A 14,051-nucleotide genomic window follows, 5' to 3' on the forward strand; every position below is an offset into this window, starting at 1 on the left:
TGCAAATATATAAGTAAGCAGTCTGATCCACTGTACGTAAGGATCTGTTCATAATTTATGCAAAGTCTGTTCCAACAGACAATATGAATGCTAAAATGTGATTTATCTGAGCTGAACTGCAATCATGTTTTACAAATAAAATAAATCATTAAGAAAAAAAATGATATCATTATAAATATTGCTTGCTTTCACGATGTAAGGAAGATTTTTGATGATTGTGATTTCTATCTTTTCCACAACAATGTTGCCCATCTCTCCTGGACTGTCCTCAAGTGGTGGAAGCGCTCTAACACATGCATGTGAGGCAGGAGAGCAGTGTGCTTTCAGAGCCACTTTTAACCCTTTACTTCACATGTTCACACATCGGGTTGCAAGCTGCAAAACTGATTTATTGCAGCCTGGATTCCTGATTCATGACAGAACTTCTCAATCTGCACTCAGAGGAGCCCATGCAAATGCACAGGTTATTTATGTGAGAATAAAACAAAACAGATTAAAAAAAGCAACCTAAATATAAAATAACGTGCAGTTGGTTTAGAGTTCAAAATTTGCTAATACCAATATTTTTTGTGTCAAAACTATGTTTGTCATGACATTTTAATGAGGTGTATTATTCATAGCAGGAGTATCCTGAGCTGATACTATGTTTAAAATACAAACTTGAACTCTGAGTCCAGGGCTTCATGTTTTTCTAGTAATTTCCCAAAGTAGCATCCTGTTAGTGATATGTTCTGTTAGCATGTACCCCTAACTTCTATTTCTGCCGACCACACAACCAGAGACGGTACGCCTGCTTTCAAATGTTTATTACAAAAACTGCAAGAACTTGTAAAATTTATTGAAATTATGTTGAGAAAGGTTATTTTCTCAAAATAATTGCCTCATTTGCTGATTAGTGATTTTACTTGTTTTATGTTTAGACCCGCGTTTTTCCCTTGAGTTGTCATGACTGGTGTCTTTCTCCTCTGTGAGATGAATAAAGTTCTGTTCTATTTAATGGACCCATGTGGCCCAAGTGTTAAAAAAGTGTTTTTCTAGTATTTATGACGCATTGACATGTGGTTCTACATCAACTATCTCTCAGGTGTTTTGCTCATGTCACATTTGTTTGGTTTTTCATGTTTCCTGCACACATCATTTCACATTTCTGCATGACAGGACGATCACATTTAGATTGGGAACAAATATATCATCTGAGAGCAGGAGAGACTGATTCTTCCTAAAAAAGATCGATGAACACATTTTTTTCATATTCAACTTTATTTGTAGAGCACTTTTCCTGCAGCAGAACACCTCAAAGTGTTATAAATAACAATAAAACAAATAATTATGTTGAAAACCTCCAACGCATAAAATAAAAACAAGCAGAAACAGTCACTATAAAAACAAATTAAACTTGTATTTTTTTAAAGTATGCTAAAGAAAATCCTACTGAGAATACCTGAAGAAAGATTTAATTAACATTACTGAATAACAAAGACCCTAAGGACAGACTTGTTTTTTTAAATTAAATGTGAGGGGTGGGGCAGTGTCCTGTGGATCCTATAGGCCACTGCTCTCAGACGGCTTTTGTTCCGCTCCAACACTTAAAGGTATGCACACTCTGAATGAGCATGAGAATGCAGCATCACAGCCGGACGCTCCTTTATCCTGGTGTTTGGGAGGAATCCTGGTGTGCCTCCGAGTGTTAGCTTCCTGTGTCAATTAGCACGTGGCAGAGGGAAAGCGTCCTCTCTTTTCTGTGATTTTTCTATTGCAGGGGGAGAGTCAGTTTGGTTTGGTTTGCTGACATGAGCCACAAATCAAACATGTATTAGGTCTGTTTTACTAAAGACAAGTGAAACTCATCTGCTTATGTTTGTGTGGCTTTTTAAGGAATTAAATGTATCCGTTTTATTTGATTTTTATAGTATGCAACCTTCAAATGGGGAGTTATCAAAATAAATCAGTTTTACTCTAAAATTAACACATTTTGACAACATCAAAACTTCCTGTTAGCCAGCAACAGTAAGTATTTTCCAAAACCTTCATCTTATGTACTAAAAGGTATGAGTGTCAAAGTACACACTTAAGCTCTATTGAAGGCACTACTGTAGAATTGCTTAGTAGTGTATTTTAGGTCCCACAGCATTACATTAACCTTTGACTTTCTTGTTTGATTTTGTCTGTGGCCAATTCAATCGTTTTGTTTTTTTAAACAAGTCTATGAGCTCCTCTGTTCAAACTAACATAACAAGTCCTGTTTTTAAATTCCCTCTCTACTCCCTGACTACCAAAAAACGATAGTGTGTGACTATCGAGTGCCCTAGATTTGACACCATGCTCACTCTTTTTTTTTTTAAATGGCCAATATGATATCAACAATTTCACAAAGTGAAAATCTAATCAACACAAACATTTTACAATGACTATTTATAAATCATGTGTGTTTTATGATTAAAAATATGTTTTATCAAAAAATTACATTAAAATACTCTTTTTTTTTTTTTTTTTTTTTTTGTAAAATTTTTTAAAACGGAATGCATTAAGGTCTATATTCTCCAATTTAGTACCCATCAATGCACACTGTTTTTTTGCAAAGATTTCTGGGAAATTTCTAGTGCACTCAAATTTGGTATTGTATATTCGGACAACAGAACAAAATGGTAAATGTGAAGGAATTCGAACATAGTCTTCGTCTGCGACTTCTTCTATTCTGTTCCCTGTTTGTTTTTTATGTGGATTTTCTATTAATTAAACAATATAATTTCTGTACAGTGTCCTTAGTTTTCTGACAGGCACTTGTTGTATAATTTTCAGTTTTATTCCACAAAACAAAATGATGATTCAGTTAGCCTATAACAGTTATGCAAGGAGGAGGAAGAAGGAAGTGTACAGCCTTCTGTAAAGTGGACTCAGTAACCCCCAGCAGTTCAGACCGGACACAAAAAAGAGACTTAACAGCTGGTTCTGTCACACCATCCACGATAACAGAAAGAAGGATGCCGGTGAAACTATCATCAATCATTGAGGCAAAAAAGTATTTGTCATTCATTGACTCTTCAAGTTGCTCCACCTAAAAAAGATGAGAGGTATTTGTATTTGATCAGAAAATAAGTATCTGGTCAAATTCAAAAGCTGGATGTTAATGACAGAGGTCAAACATTCACTGTTGGTTTACTGCTGGCCCATTCTACCTATCAGATCTTCTCAAGAGCTGTGATGTTTTAGAAATATTGCTAGGCAACACTGATGTTTGACTCCCTCCACAGATTATCTACCGGATTGAGGTCCAGAAACCGATTAAGCCACTCCAGAATCTTGCTCTTTAGGTAGAGTTGTGATGCTGGAAGATCATACCACGTCTCCTCAATCTCTTTGATGGAAGGAGGTTATTGCCCACAATATCACCATATATGGCTCCATTCATTTTTCTCTTAACAAGTCAGTCCCCTTTGCAGAAAAACTGCATCAAATGCTTTCACCGTCATGCGATTGTTAACTACTGAGTACTTTTTTACCCAACTGTAATCTTTCTTACCCCTCATCATCCTGTGGAGGCTCTGAGCAGCACTTTCATTACACTATTCCTCACAACACTGCAGTGACTTTACATACTTCACATCATTTGGCACTTTTATTGGTGCAATATTTGTTCATATTTTTAGAGCCACTGGACTATTTCAAGGGGTTGTAAATGAATAAAACATTCTCTATGATTGTTCTCAGTTCATTTGTTGAGACCCTTTATATTCAAAATGTACATTTTTGTGCTGTAGTAAACACAGAAATGTCCCCACTGTGGGAAAAATGAAATCATCCATCACCTGCTCAAATATGAGAGGGAGCAAAAACTATCACAGCACCGCTATGAAATGGACCATATTAACTATAGACAACATTCAGAAATAAACCCATGGATGCAGCTGCATTCTTCTGATCGTGTTTGCAGGAGATCCGAGTCCACATGTCTGCACTAGTCTGCACTGGCAGACCCCAGCAGCCTCTGATGTCCCGTCCGAGTGCAAAGTAGAACACCTGCACTCGTCGCTGCGCTGTTTATGCAAGCTATCTTTTGTATGTGGTCTTTACATGATGGCCTCACTCCTCCCCTCTGTAACAAAAACATTTGATTGCACTTAAATCATCTTTGAGTTTTGCATGAAGGATGGATGCTGCATCCTCAAATGTCCATCCAACAGAGAGAGAGGGAGGGGGGCGCTTTGGCCAAAAGACCCCCCCCCCCCATCCCCCACTCATGCATGGAAACATTAGCAGCCCCCCTGGGATCTGTGGGTTGTGAAACTTTTTGCGAGCACATGTGGGGCTGCAGTCGGATCTTTTCTTGCACACTTTCATTGATTCTTCTGCAAAAAAAGAACCTTTGAACGCCTTTAAAGGGAGTCCTGCTTCTGCTGCAGCACTTTTTATGCTCTTGTTGAGGAAGGAATACCAAGTTACTTTCGAGTTCACTAAAATAGGAATTTGTCTGAAATAAAAAAAAAGTGGATTTCATTTATTTTCTTCTTTTGAACCAGGAAAATACGCACTATTTTTTCTAAAGATGTGCTTGGCTACTTCTGCCTGGTCGCTTGATAAGAATTCGCTGGCGTCAGGGATTGTGTTTCAGAAATGCTCTTTTCTCAAGTCACGTTGCATCACTACATGGAGGCGACCAATGGTTTCAGAGACACGTAGACCCGCCGCTATAAAGCGCGCCGCGCGTCGGGCGGGCCATCTTTACGCAAAAGCGCAAACTGAGACGCGGATCGCCGCTTTGACTCCACTCATTCTTTCTTGGGACAATGCTGCGAGTGAGGTGTCTGAGAGGAGGCAGCAGGGGGGCCGAAGCTGCCCATCTGATCGGAGCCATGGTTTGTATTTTGGTGGTTTTATTTTTTTCCTTTCTTTCATAGAAAAAAAAACAATCTTTTCTGTCTGTTAAAAAAGCACACAGTCAATAAAGGCATTTTTGTTGGACATGTTCTTTAATCTTCATCTGAGGGGTTTAACTAGAGATTAGTGCACTTTAAAAAAAAATGTTTTGATTTTTTTGTATGAATTAAAAAAAATCTAAAAACAAGCAAACAAACAAACAAAAAATCCAGTGTGGCTGACTTTTGATGGAAGCAAATCCTGTTTGCACTACTTCAAAGAAACCTAAGTCCAAGGACTGATCTGATTTTCCTGACTGCAGAGCATTTCTTTCCTCTGCTCCTGGAGTGACAGCGAACAGCTGTTTGGCACAGATGCGCTCTCAAACTCTGTGACACTGGAGTTGGTCAGGGGCCATCAGGGGCCACGCTCTCCCGCCTATCTGTGGAGATAAAGGGCTTCTTAATAACACGTGTACTTTGGCACCAAACCAATCTACCTCACTGCCTCCTGTCAGTTTCTTTGCACAGCTTCAAGGCATATCAATTGACTAAATCACATGTTTATTGCACTAATGTAAGCACAAAGAGAATATCTTCATGTTGTTGTACTTTTTTTCTTTTGAAACCTGATTTGTTTGTTTCCTCCTCAGCTTGGCCGCTCAGTCGCTGGCTGGGCGCAGAGGGTTTTTCAGAGCACCTCAAGCGCTGCAGCTGCACAGCCACGACATGCAGCTGAAGAGGAACATGTTACTGAGTCTGCTCCGCAGGAATGTCCTGTCTGCAGCTACAATGAATGGGACCCCCTTGAGGAGGTCATCGTGGGTCGAGCCGAGAACGCCCACGTGCCTCCCTTTACCGTGGAAGTGAAAGTGAGTTTTTTTACTTTATGTAGGGCCTCCAATGGCCAGGTTTGCCAAATGTGTTTACGCTTCTGCATGTCCTAACAGGCTAACACATATGAGAAGTATTGGCCCTTCTACCAGAAGCATGGGGGCCAGTCTTTTCCTGCGGACCACTTGAAAAAAGCTGTTGCTGAGATTGAAGAAATGTGCAATATTCTGCGCCATGAGGGTGTCGTCGTGAGGAGACCGGATCCCATCGACTGGTCTTTGGAATACAAAACTCCAGATTTCTCATCAACAGGTAAAAAAAAAATGATTATGTGATGTAATTTCTTGTTTTCATAAAAGAAAATAAAAATACTTATTCTTGTAGGAATGTATGCTGCCATGCCCAGAGACATCCTTATAGTGGTTGGGAATGAAATTATTGAGGCCCCAATGGCCTGGAGGGCTCGTTTCTTTGAGTACCGCGCCTACAGACCCCTGATCAAGGAGTACTTCAGAAAAGGTGCTAAATGGACCACAGCTCCCAAACCCACCATGGCTGATGAGCTTTACGATCAGGTGACTTCCCGAATGTTTGCTTGAAGTGTTTACAGTCGAAAGCCGATCCTTGTGAAGGTTCCAGATCATGTGCTGCATTTATCAGCTGTGTTTGAACTCCTCATTCAGGTTCTTGATATCGCTGAACTCCATGCCCTCGCTGCTCACTGAGCTTCCACGTGGGAAACGGGCTCTTTCCTTCCAGCTTTATTGCTTCCCAGTAACCCTATCTCTCCGGTGTTGCGCAGGACTACCCCATCCGCACGGTGGAGGACAGGCACAAACTGGCTGCACAGGGGAAGTTCGTGACCACCGAGCACGAGCCCTGCTTCGATGCTGCTGATTTCATCCGAGCCGGGACGGACCTCTTCGTCCAGAGGAGTCAGGTGCGGAGATGGATGCAGACCGACAGAAGTGATTAGATAAGAGCTTGATAAGGAGCTGGTGCTCTGGTTCAGGAGCGTGCATCTGAGCATGCATCCCAGATAAGACATTCACAAATTATAGGTGTTAAACTCAATCACACAGGGGGCCAAAATCCAAAACATACTTTAGGAGAAACATTTATTGAACACGCTCAAACTAACATTTTTAAACTTTAAAAACATAACCCTAATCCTAGCCCGGTCCGCGTCTGGAACCAGTATGGTACCGACTGTCCAGTACCAGGTTAATGTTAGGGTTAGGATACAGGTCCACGTTCCAGTTTGCTACCCGGAGGTTGGGGAGCCTTGATTTAATAGGAAGTCAAAAAACGATGAGGGAAGCAAAAATGTTCATTTTTGAGGGGTCCTTAACCAAACGTCAGTATGTGAAGACTTAGGAATGAGAATGTGTTGCACTATGTTACCAGTGCAAGATAACATCGGACGGTTAATAAAAAAAAATGATCTGGCAGGCTGGAATAACCACCCAGCGGGTCGGATCTGGCCCTCGGACCTTGACTTTAACATGTGTTATAGCGTGTATATCTTTCTTTACAGGTTACAAACTACATGGGAATTGAGTGGATGCGCCGTCATCTGGCGCCAGATTACAAGGTCCACATAATCTCATTCAAAGACCCCAATCCCATGCACATCGATGCCACGTTTAACATAATTGGTCCAGGATTGGTGCTGTCCAACCCGGATCGTCCGTGTCGCCAGGTAACAACGATTTTTCCAGCTAACTCACTGCCCTCCTGTGGAGATAAGGCCTCAGCTCTACCTTTATAACCTACTTTTTATCTTTTATCTTAGATTGAGATGTTCAAGAAGGCCGGCTGGACTGTTGTAAAACCTCCAACCCCTTTGATTCCTGATGGTGCGTCTTTGCTACTGAAATTTGTTTAATTTTGGAGATTTTGTGCTATAAAAAAAGGTCTTTCTGTGCAGACCATCCCCTGTGGATGTCCTCCAAATGGCTGTCCATGAACGTCCTGATGTTGGATGAAAAGCGTGTCATGGTGGACGCCAATGAGAGCTCCATTCAGAAAATGTTTGAGAGCCTTGGTAAGTTCTCCAACCCAAACTAAAAACGTCTGCACGTCAGTCCCGGGTTTCTCTCATGTTGGATGCGACTGTCATGCAGGGATCCAGACCGTAAAGGTGAACATTCGCCATGCCAACTCCCTGGGTGGCGGCTTCCACTGCTGGACAACCGATGTCCGTCGCCGTGGTACCTTGCAGTCCTATTTCCATTAGCCACGCCAGAAATAGGCAGTTTTTATTGAGTTTTTCTTGTGAATTGATCAGTAATGTACACTTAAACAAAAAAAAAAAGTAAAGAAAAATGTACTCTGCAAATGTAGGCCTCTGTCTTAATGAATTTGGCCATGTGTGTTTCTGTGTCAAACAAATGATCGGGACAGGAGGGGCGAAGGTGCCGAAGCTGCTTCTCCGCCTTTGTGTCAAGAATGAACTTTTACGAATGGTTTTGATTTGCTCTATCAGGCATTGATGCCTTTGCAGACAGCTTTGTTCACAGATCAGTACATATTTTACGCTAATGGTTGTCACTACACACAATCTCAATATCAACTGCATTTCTGGCCTGGCTATTGTGAAAATAAAAGGGTTCTTCTCCATCCTGACGCCGAAGCTCTGAGGACAAGGTACAATTTGGTATGGGAGTGTCATCAAACGAGGGCACAGGGGGTGACAGACTACCTCCTTAGGAAAACTGGGGGTGGGTTTTTCCCTGGAGCGAATGTGCTCTCCTTGCTTCTCTCCTCCTCAAGGTCCTGAAATGTGTGCTCCAGCTGTGACAGAAGCAAAGGAACACATTAACTCCATGAAAAAAACGCCCTCAAGTCTTAATTTTTTCCAAAATTTTGTATATTAAAGTCATGTATAAACTTTTTTTTTACATAGGTCATAAAACAATTTTGTCATTCACTATTTTGTATGAAAAAAAGAGAGTGGGAGAAAAAGAAGTGGATCCATTGGACAGAAAAAGTTTTTCTTATATTTTTACAACTTTATATTGGCTTTCCCAGCAGTTAATGTTTTTATATATTTACTATGCGGTCCATATCAGTTATTGTATACCTTTTGCCTCTACTGTATGCTAATACTACAAATCTGGGCCAGTTACATGCTGCTAGTCATTCTCACTGAAATACTTCTTGTCTGCTTTTGAGTTTTACAGCAAAAATAATAATAATTTTAAAAAAAAAAAGCTTCAAGGGTGAAAAGATGTTTGATTCCTTTGCTGTCCTCAGAGTGAGTTGCACAATGTAACTGCCTTGATATTTATTTTAAATAATTCAAGGGATGTGCAGCTCAACAGAGTAATACAAGTAATGTTTGTCATGCCATGCAAATAAAATGAAGTTTTAAGACATTTCCATTCAGTGCTGTGGTTCTTTGTTGCTTTTTTTCCTCACTTTATATCTTATTTTGAGCATTTTCTTCTCAATATAGCTGGTAATCCAGAAAAATGCTCATGGGAATATTTTTAAACACAGGTTAAAGGCTGTATAAGTAAATAATGAGTTTATTTATAATTATAAGGTTTGCATGTTGGTACTCATGAACATTTTTTAAACAATAAAACACCGGTGATGAATTAATTGTATTTTGGACATTTAATTCTTTACAATATTCACATTTGTAAAGTGGAAGTACCACTAACAAAGCTTTTTAAAAATAACGTTTTTCCTTTGTGACAATTGTTGACACTTTACAGTCAGGTTCCAATAATTGTTTCATATGTATTAACTATGATTAGTCCGAGAACACTTTTGCGATAAAAAGTTAAACTATCAATTTTGCCGTGTAATTTTTAACCAATATAATATACCCAATAAAAAGTATTTTTCATTAAAAAATAGGTCATATGACAGCACATAATAAATTGGAGTACTTATTTTTATTTTCAATTGGAAAATAAAAACATAGAAATAAAAACATAGCAAGACCCTAAAAACATGCTTGAAAATTACTTTTAAAAAAATTAGGAATTTGAGAACAAAAAAAATTCTAAAAAAAATTAAATAATTATAATAATGACAGTAATGATGCTGGAGGCTTGGCCTTTGGTCCACCCATTCCTGGGACATGTGAGACTTTATCCAGAGGGACATAACACACAGAAAAATGCAATATATTGAAAATTATCTTTGCTCAGGAGAAAATCACCCAGTGTTAGTGCTCTAGGGTTAAGTAATGGTTAATTAATGCTTATGAGGTCATACAGTCTTATAAAGAGTTAGTTCAGGCTAAAATTATTACATAAAACCTCTTGCTACCTAACTTCTAAGAACCAAAGTCAATTATTACTTCAGACGTTATTAAGGCTTTACACATAGATTAACCAATTTGTTGGAGATGCATAGAAAACACTAAGCAATTGCATTAGGAAACTATTATAAATGATTTGTTATTAATTAAATGGGATTGAATAACCCACATTATCTATCTGATAACTAATGGATTAAATAATAGTCTTAGTATTGCATAAAACTGTCTGATAACATGTCATTTAATAGTTATATAACACTTAATTATGCATCAACTAACATTAATAAAGTGTTTTTAAAAGTATAAAGTGCTATCATATAATACTTTTTTAAAAATTTAATTTAACTTAATGTGTGTGCTTTTTTTTTAGGAATTTGTGTTTAACTTTACCAAAAATGCTGACTTTTCTTGTAGTATTTTACATGGCTTGAGATTTGCTATAATTTGAACTATTTAGTAAATTTCTAAAAAAAAAGAAATGAAAAAATTGCTCATTTTTTAAGAGAAGCTGTCACATTTTGGGGGTTTATACACCAAGAAATATATACAACTTTATTGTTGGTACTGTTTGTCTATTCTTCACAGCCTGCAAGTTTTCCCAATGTTTATTATATTATCAGTAATAATAATAAAAAATGTGCAGATCATTTCAAAACCAAAACTAAAACCTTCATTTGATTGTCACAAAAATCGATTCAAGCATCCCAAAAACAAATTTATTCAAGCCACGTGATGTTAATCGCTCCAAATGTAGTGGCATTAGATAAAAATACAAAGTTTGGAAACGTTAAGTGAGTTCATTTAGTCCACTGTGAACCTGGGATCCATTCACCTGTTCGATACGTGCTATGCATGTTTGTACTGTATGTGAGAACCTGCTGGATGTAACACTTCTGTAAACATTAACCAGGCTGATGTGTCAGGAGAGCTGCTGATGCAATGTCATTAACAAAGCTCCTTCAAAAACAGTGACAACACACAATGCAGGATTATTTGTTCTTATAAATAATTGTAGATATTTTGATTAGGGGCTGCAGAGAGGTTGACATTTCTGTCTCAAAGTGAGAAGGCCCTGGTTCAAATCCCAGCTGGAACCTTTCTGTGTGATCCTCGTTCATGAAACAGTTTTTTCTGGGAACTCCAGCTTCTAGAGTTAATTGATAATTCTATTTTTTCTCTGGGTGTCAGTGTGAGTGTGTGTGACTGTGGGGCCTGCAACAGACTGGCCACCTGGAGTAGCTGGGATAGGCTCCAGCATCCCAGTGCCCAAAGGGATACAGCAGGTTCTGAAAAATTAATTGAATGGAATTTATAACCAAAGCAGCAATATGTAAAACTCCTGACAAAACCCTGAAGGACATTTGGAAAAATTTCATCAAAAATTGGTTTCATATCTCAATTTATTTTTCAAAAACATTAGATTTATTTTGACCATAGGGGCTTGATTTATTGTAGTCTGTAGCATAGTTTTTTTCAAGTTTGTTTTCAGTCACAATCAAAGGATGGCAACCCATTATTCTTATTGGTGACACACACATGCACAAAGGAGATGAATGCTCACACGAATGCACACACTGTACTGTGTATTTGTCAAACAGCTTGAGGGCTGCAGCTGCTCAGGATTTTCAGAAGTTTGAGGTCCTCAGGACTGTAAACAGATGTGGCAGAAAGATTCAAAACGGGTGGTGGATGACATTAAAGGTGAATTCCAAGGTCAGATCATGTCAGTGTCACATCACAGCACATCACTGTTATAAGCAAACATCGTTTGTGGAAGGATCTGGGGAAGAAACCCTTCAAACTCCAGGCTCTTTGAGCAAGCTACTGGAAGAGTGATTGTGAGATCTTTCATTTTTTCAGTTTTTGTACTTCATACAGTTTGACAGCAGACGGCTGACAGGACTTCAGGCCTACTTCCTTCCTCGCGTTCCTATTAATTAATCAGGAAGCAGTCGTAAATGAAGAAAGTAAACTAGAATCTTTAAACTAAAATCAAATATGCTATTTTAATTTGTTATTAAACTGACTTTCAGTTTAATCAAAATATAGAAACTGATTGTCTTTGTGACACTGTGTTGCTGCATATTTCTAAGCATGGTGAACATAGAGCACCACCATGTGGCGGTCGCTTGGAATCGTCACACGTGGAAATCTGGACACTTATGGTGAACCGGGTCATTTAATATTCAGAAGCAGTAACATAAAGTCATGGCTTGATCAGCCTCTCTCACTGTTGAAGTGAAAAAGATAACTTTTGTTCAAAACTTGTTTGATTTGAACAGAGTTCTGAACTTAAACTATTTACACATCTTTTTTTTCAGTTGCTTGTAGTTTTGTATATTTTTGAGATCCAGTCTTGACCTTTTGGCCTCATCAGTTAATAAATGTTTTGTTGGAAATGATGTGTTTTTATGTCACTTTATTTTCCTTTTTTAATTTTGCTTTTCTTGTGTTACTTTGAGGCAACCTTAGTTGTCAGCCGTTCCTTTATCACTAAACTAAACCTATTTATGCAGCTCTTTAGTGTCTCCATATTTAACATTAAACATGTTTTATTTCAGAGTTGTAGTTTAACGTTTTGTGACATAAAGTATTGTGGAAGGACTTTTCCATGTAATGCATCTTCATTAGTTATTAGAACTCCATTTTAGCTTTGTTTTGTTTTAAAGTTTGAATTTAGGATTGGGCTTTGGCATCTTCACAACTTTTAATTCCTGTCATCTAGAGTCGCCAGTGATGTAATCAGAAAAAATACTGTGTTGTGGGATGCGTTTTGCATGGAAAAAAGCACAAAATTATACAATTTTGTCCCACTTTCAAAATGATGACACCAAAAGATAACGTTTGTTGTAAAGTTGTGTTCTAAAGAAGCTTGCAGCATATCACTTTCCCCGTGATTCGGTTCAAATCTCACTTTTTGGGTCACACTTTTGTTTCGATTTGATATGCAGTTTGTGTGAAATAAATCCAACAACAAATTCATTTTTTTATTTGCTACTAATTAAGTAATAATGAAGAAAAACCTTTTGCTTGGTTCATACTAAGCCTGGTGTAATGTAACACACAAAATATACTTAAATTCAATGCAACATGTTTGCCGCTATTCATTTTTAATAATAGTTTTAGCCCTGCGACAGACTGGCGACCTGTCCAGGGTGTACCCCGCCTTCGCCCTTCAGTAGCCGGGTTAAGCTCCGGCACCCCCGCGACCCCGAATGGGAAGAAGCGGCCAAGAAGATGGATGGATGGATGGATAATAGTTTTAAACCTACTGGTAAACAGAAAGAATGCAACATTTCACTTTCCACATTCAGGGTAACGATGTAGCGAACGGTTCAGCTTTAAATTGAGTGAATTGAAATTGAATGAAAGCGTCTTTAAGAGGATTAAAAACTCCTCCAAAGTTTTTAGGTTTAAGGTGATCTTCTAGAGAAAGCAGCTTTCAGTTCTCTAGATCCTCCTGACTATCTACAATGCAAATGTGTCTTCTGCATAATGTTAGATCAGCTCTACAGAGGACATTTGGGACTTTTCAATGATAACAAATGCGAAGGGGTGGGGATTCTGGGAATTGTAGTTTTGTGGATTTAAAAACATTTTGACTGGATATTTTTTTCTTTTCTGTTAGTCAGTAGAATACGATTTAGATCAGCGCTCATTCAATCAATCATTATATAGATATGTTTGTGATTGACAGTGACATTAGTGAACTCTAGTGGTATAAAACAACTTTCCATAGAGCTACTCTTGAATTAGGTTTGTTTTTATCACCAAAACTCATCCAAGAGCATGCTCAGAGGTAAGGCTGGTCATGCGGGTGTCTGCTTTTTCATGGTCCTGCAAAGATGGTCGGTCTATCCTCTCCAAACAGAACTTTTGACCCGGGTTTAGCCGTAATGAGCTAAAGGTTTCCGGGTCTGCAGAAGCACGGCAGTCAATAACGGACTCTGTAAGTATGAGTTAACATGCTAAAGTAAAAGCTGTGACCAGACAGCTGAGAAGAACTGAACACAGCTTGTTCAGATTGCAAAGATTTTTCAAGACTTGTGACTAAAAAAGAAAAAAATTGTCTTGGACACACTATA

The 14,051-nt window shown here is 38.5% G+C and overlaps 1 protein-coding gene across 1 annotated transcript; it reads left to right on the forward strand.

The window, feature by feature from the left end:
- The first annotated feature begins 4,668 nt into the window (after positions 1-4,668).
- Positions 4,669-9,077, forward strand: gatm (glycine amidinotransferase (L-arginine:glycine amidinotransferase)). The gene is made up of 9 exons (XM_024296261.2): positions 4,669-4,853; positions 5,507-5,725; positions 5,804-5,999; positions 6,072-6,262; positions 6,490-6,627; positions 7,225-7,389; positions 7,483-7,546; positions 7,618-7,734; positions 7,814-9,077. The coding sequence occupies exons 1-9, from the start codon at positions 4,785-4,787 to the stop codon at positions 7,924-7,926; spliced, it is 1,272 nt and encodes a 423-aa protein (XP_024152029.1). The 5' UTR covers positions 4,669-4,784; the 3' UTR covers positions 7,927-9,077.
- Positions 9,078-14,051: the final 4,974 nt, after the last annotated feature.

This window comes from Oryzias melastigma, linkage group LG3 (assembly GCF_002922805.2).
Source record: "Oryzias melastigma strain HK-1 linkage group LG3, ASM292280v2, whole genome shotgun sequence".
NCBI lineage: Eukaryota > Metazoa > Chordata > Actinopteri > Beloniformes > Adrianichthyidae > Oryzias > Oryzias melastigma.

What these genes read in the sequence shown, in the direction of transcription:
- gatm (XM_024296261.2), top strand. Translation starts at nt 4,785, where the DNA reads ATGCTGCGAGTGAGGTGTCTGAGAGGAGGCAGCAGGGGGGCCGAAGCT. An exon ending in CCCATCTGATCGGAGCCATG is followed by an intron (nt 4,854 to 5,506) that starts GTTTGTATTTTG and finishes TTTCCTCCTCAG; the next exon opens with CTTGGCCGCTCAGTCGCTGG. An exon ending in TCCAGATTTCTCATCAACAG is followed by an intron (nt 6,000 to 6,071) that starts GTAAAAAAAAAA and finishes TTATTCTTGTAG; the next exon opens with GAATGTATGCTGCCATGCCC.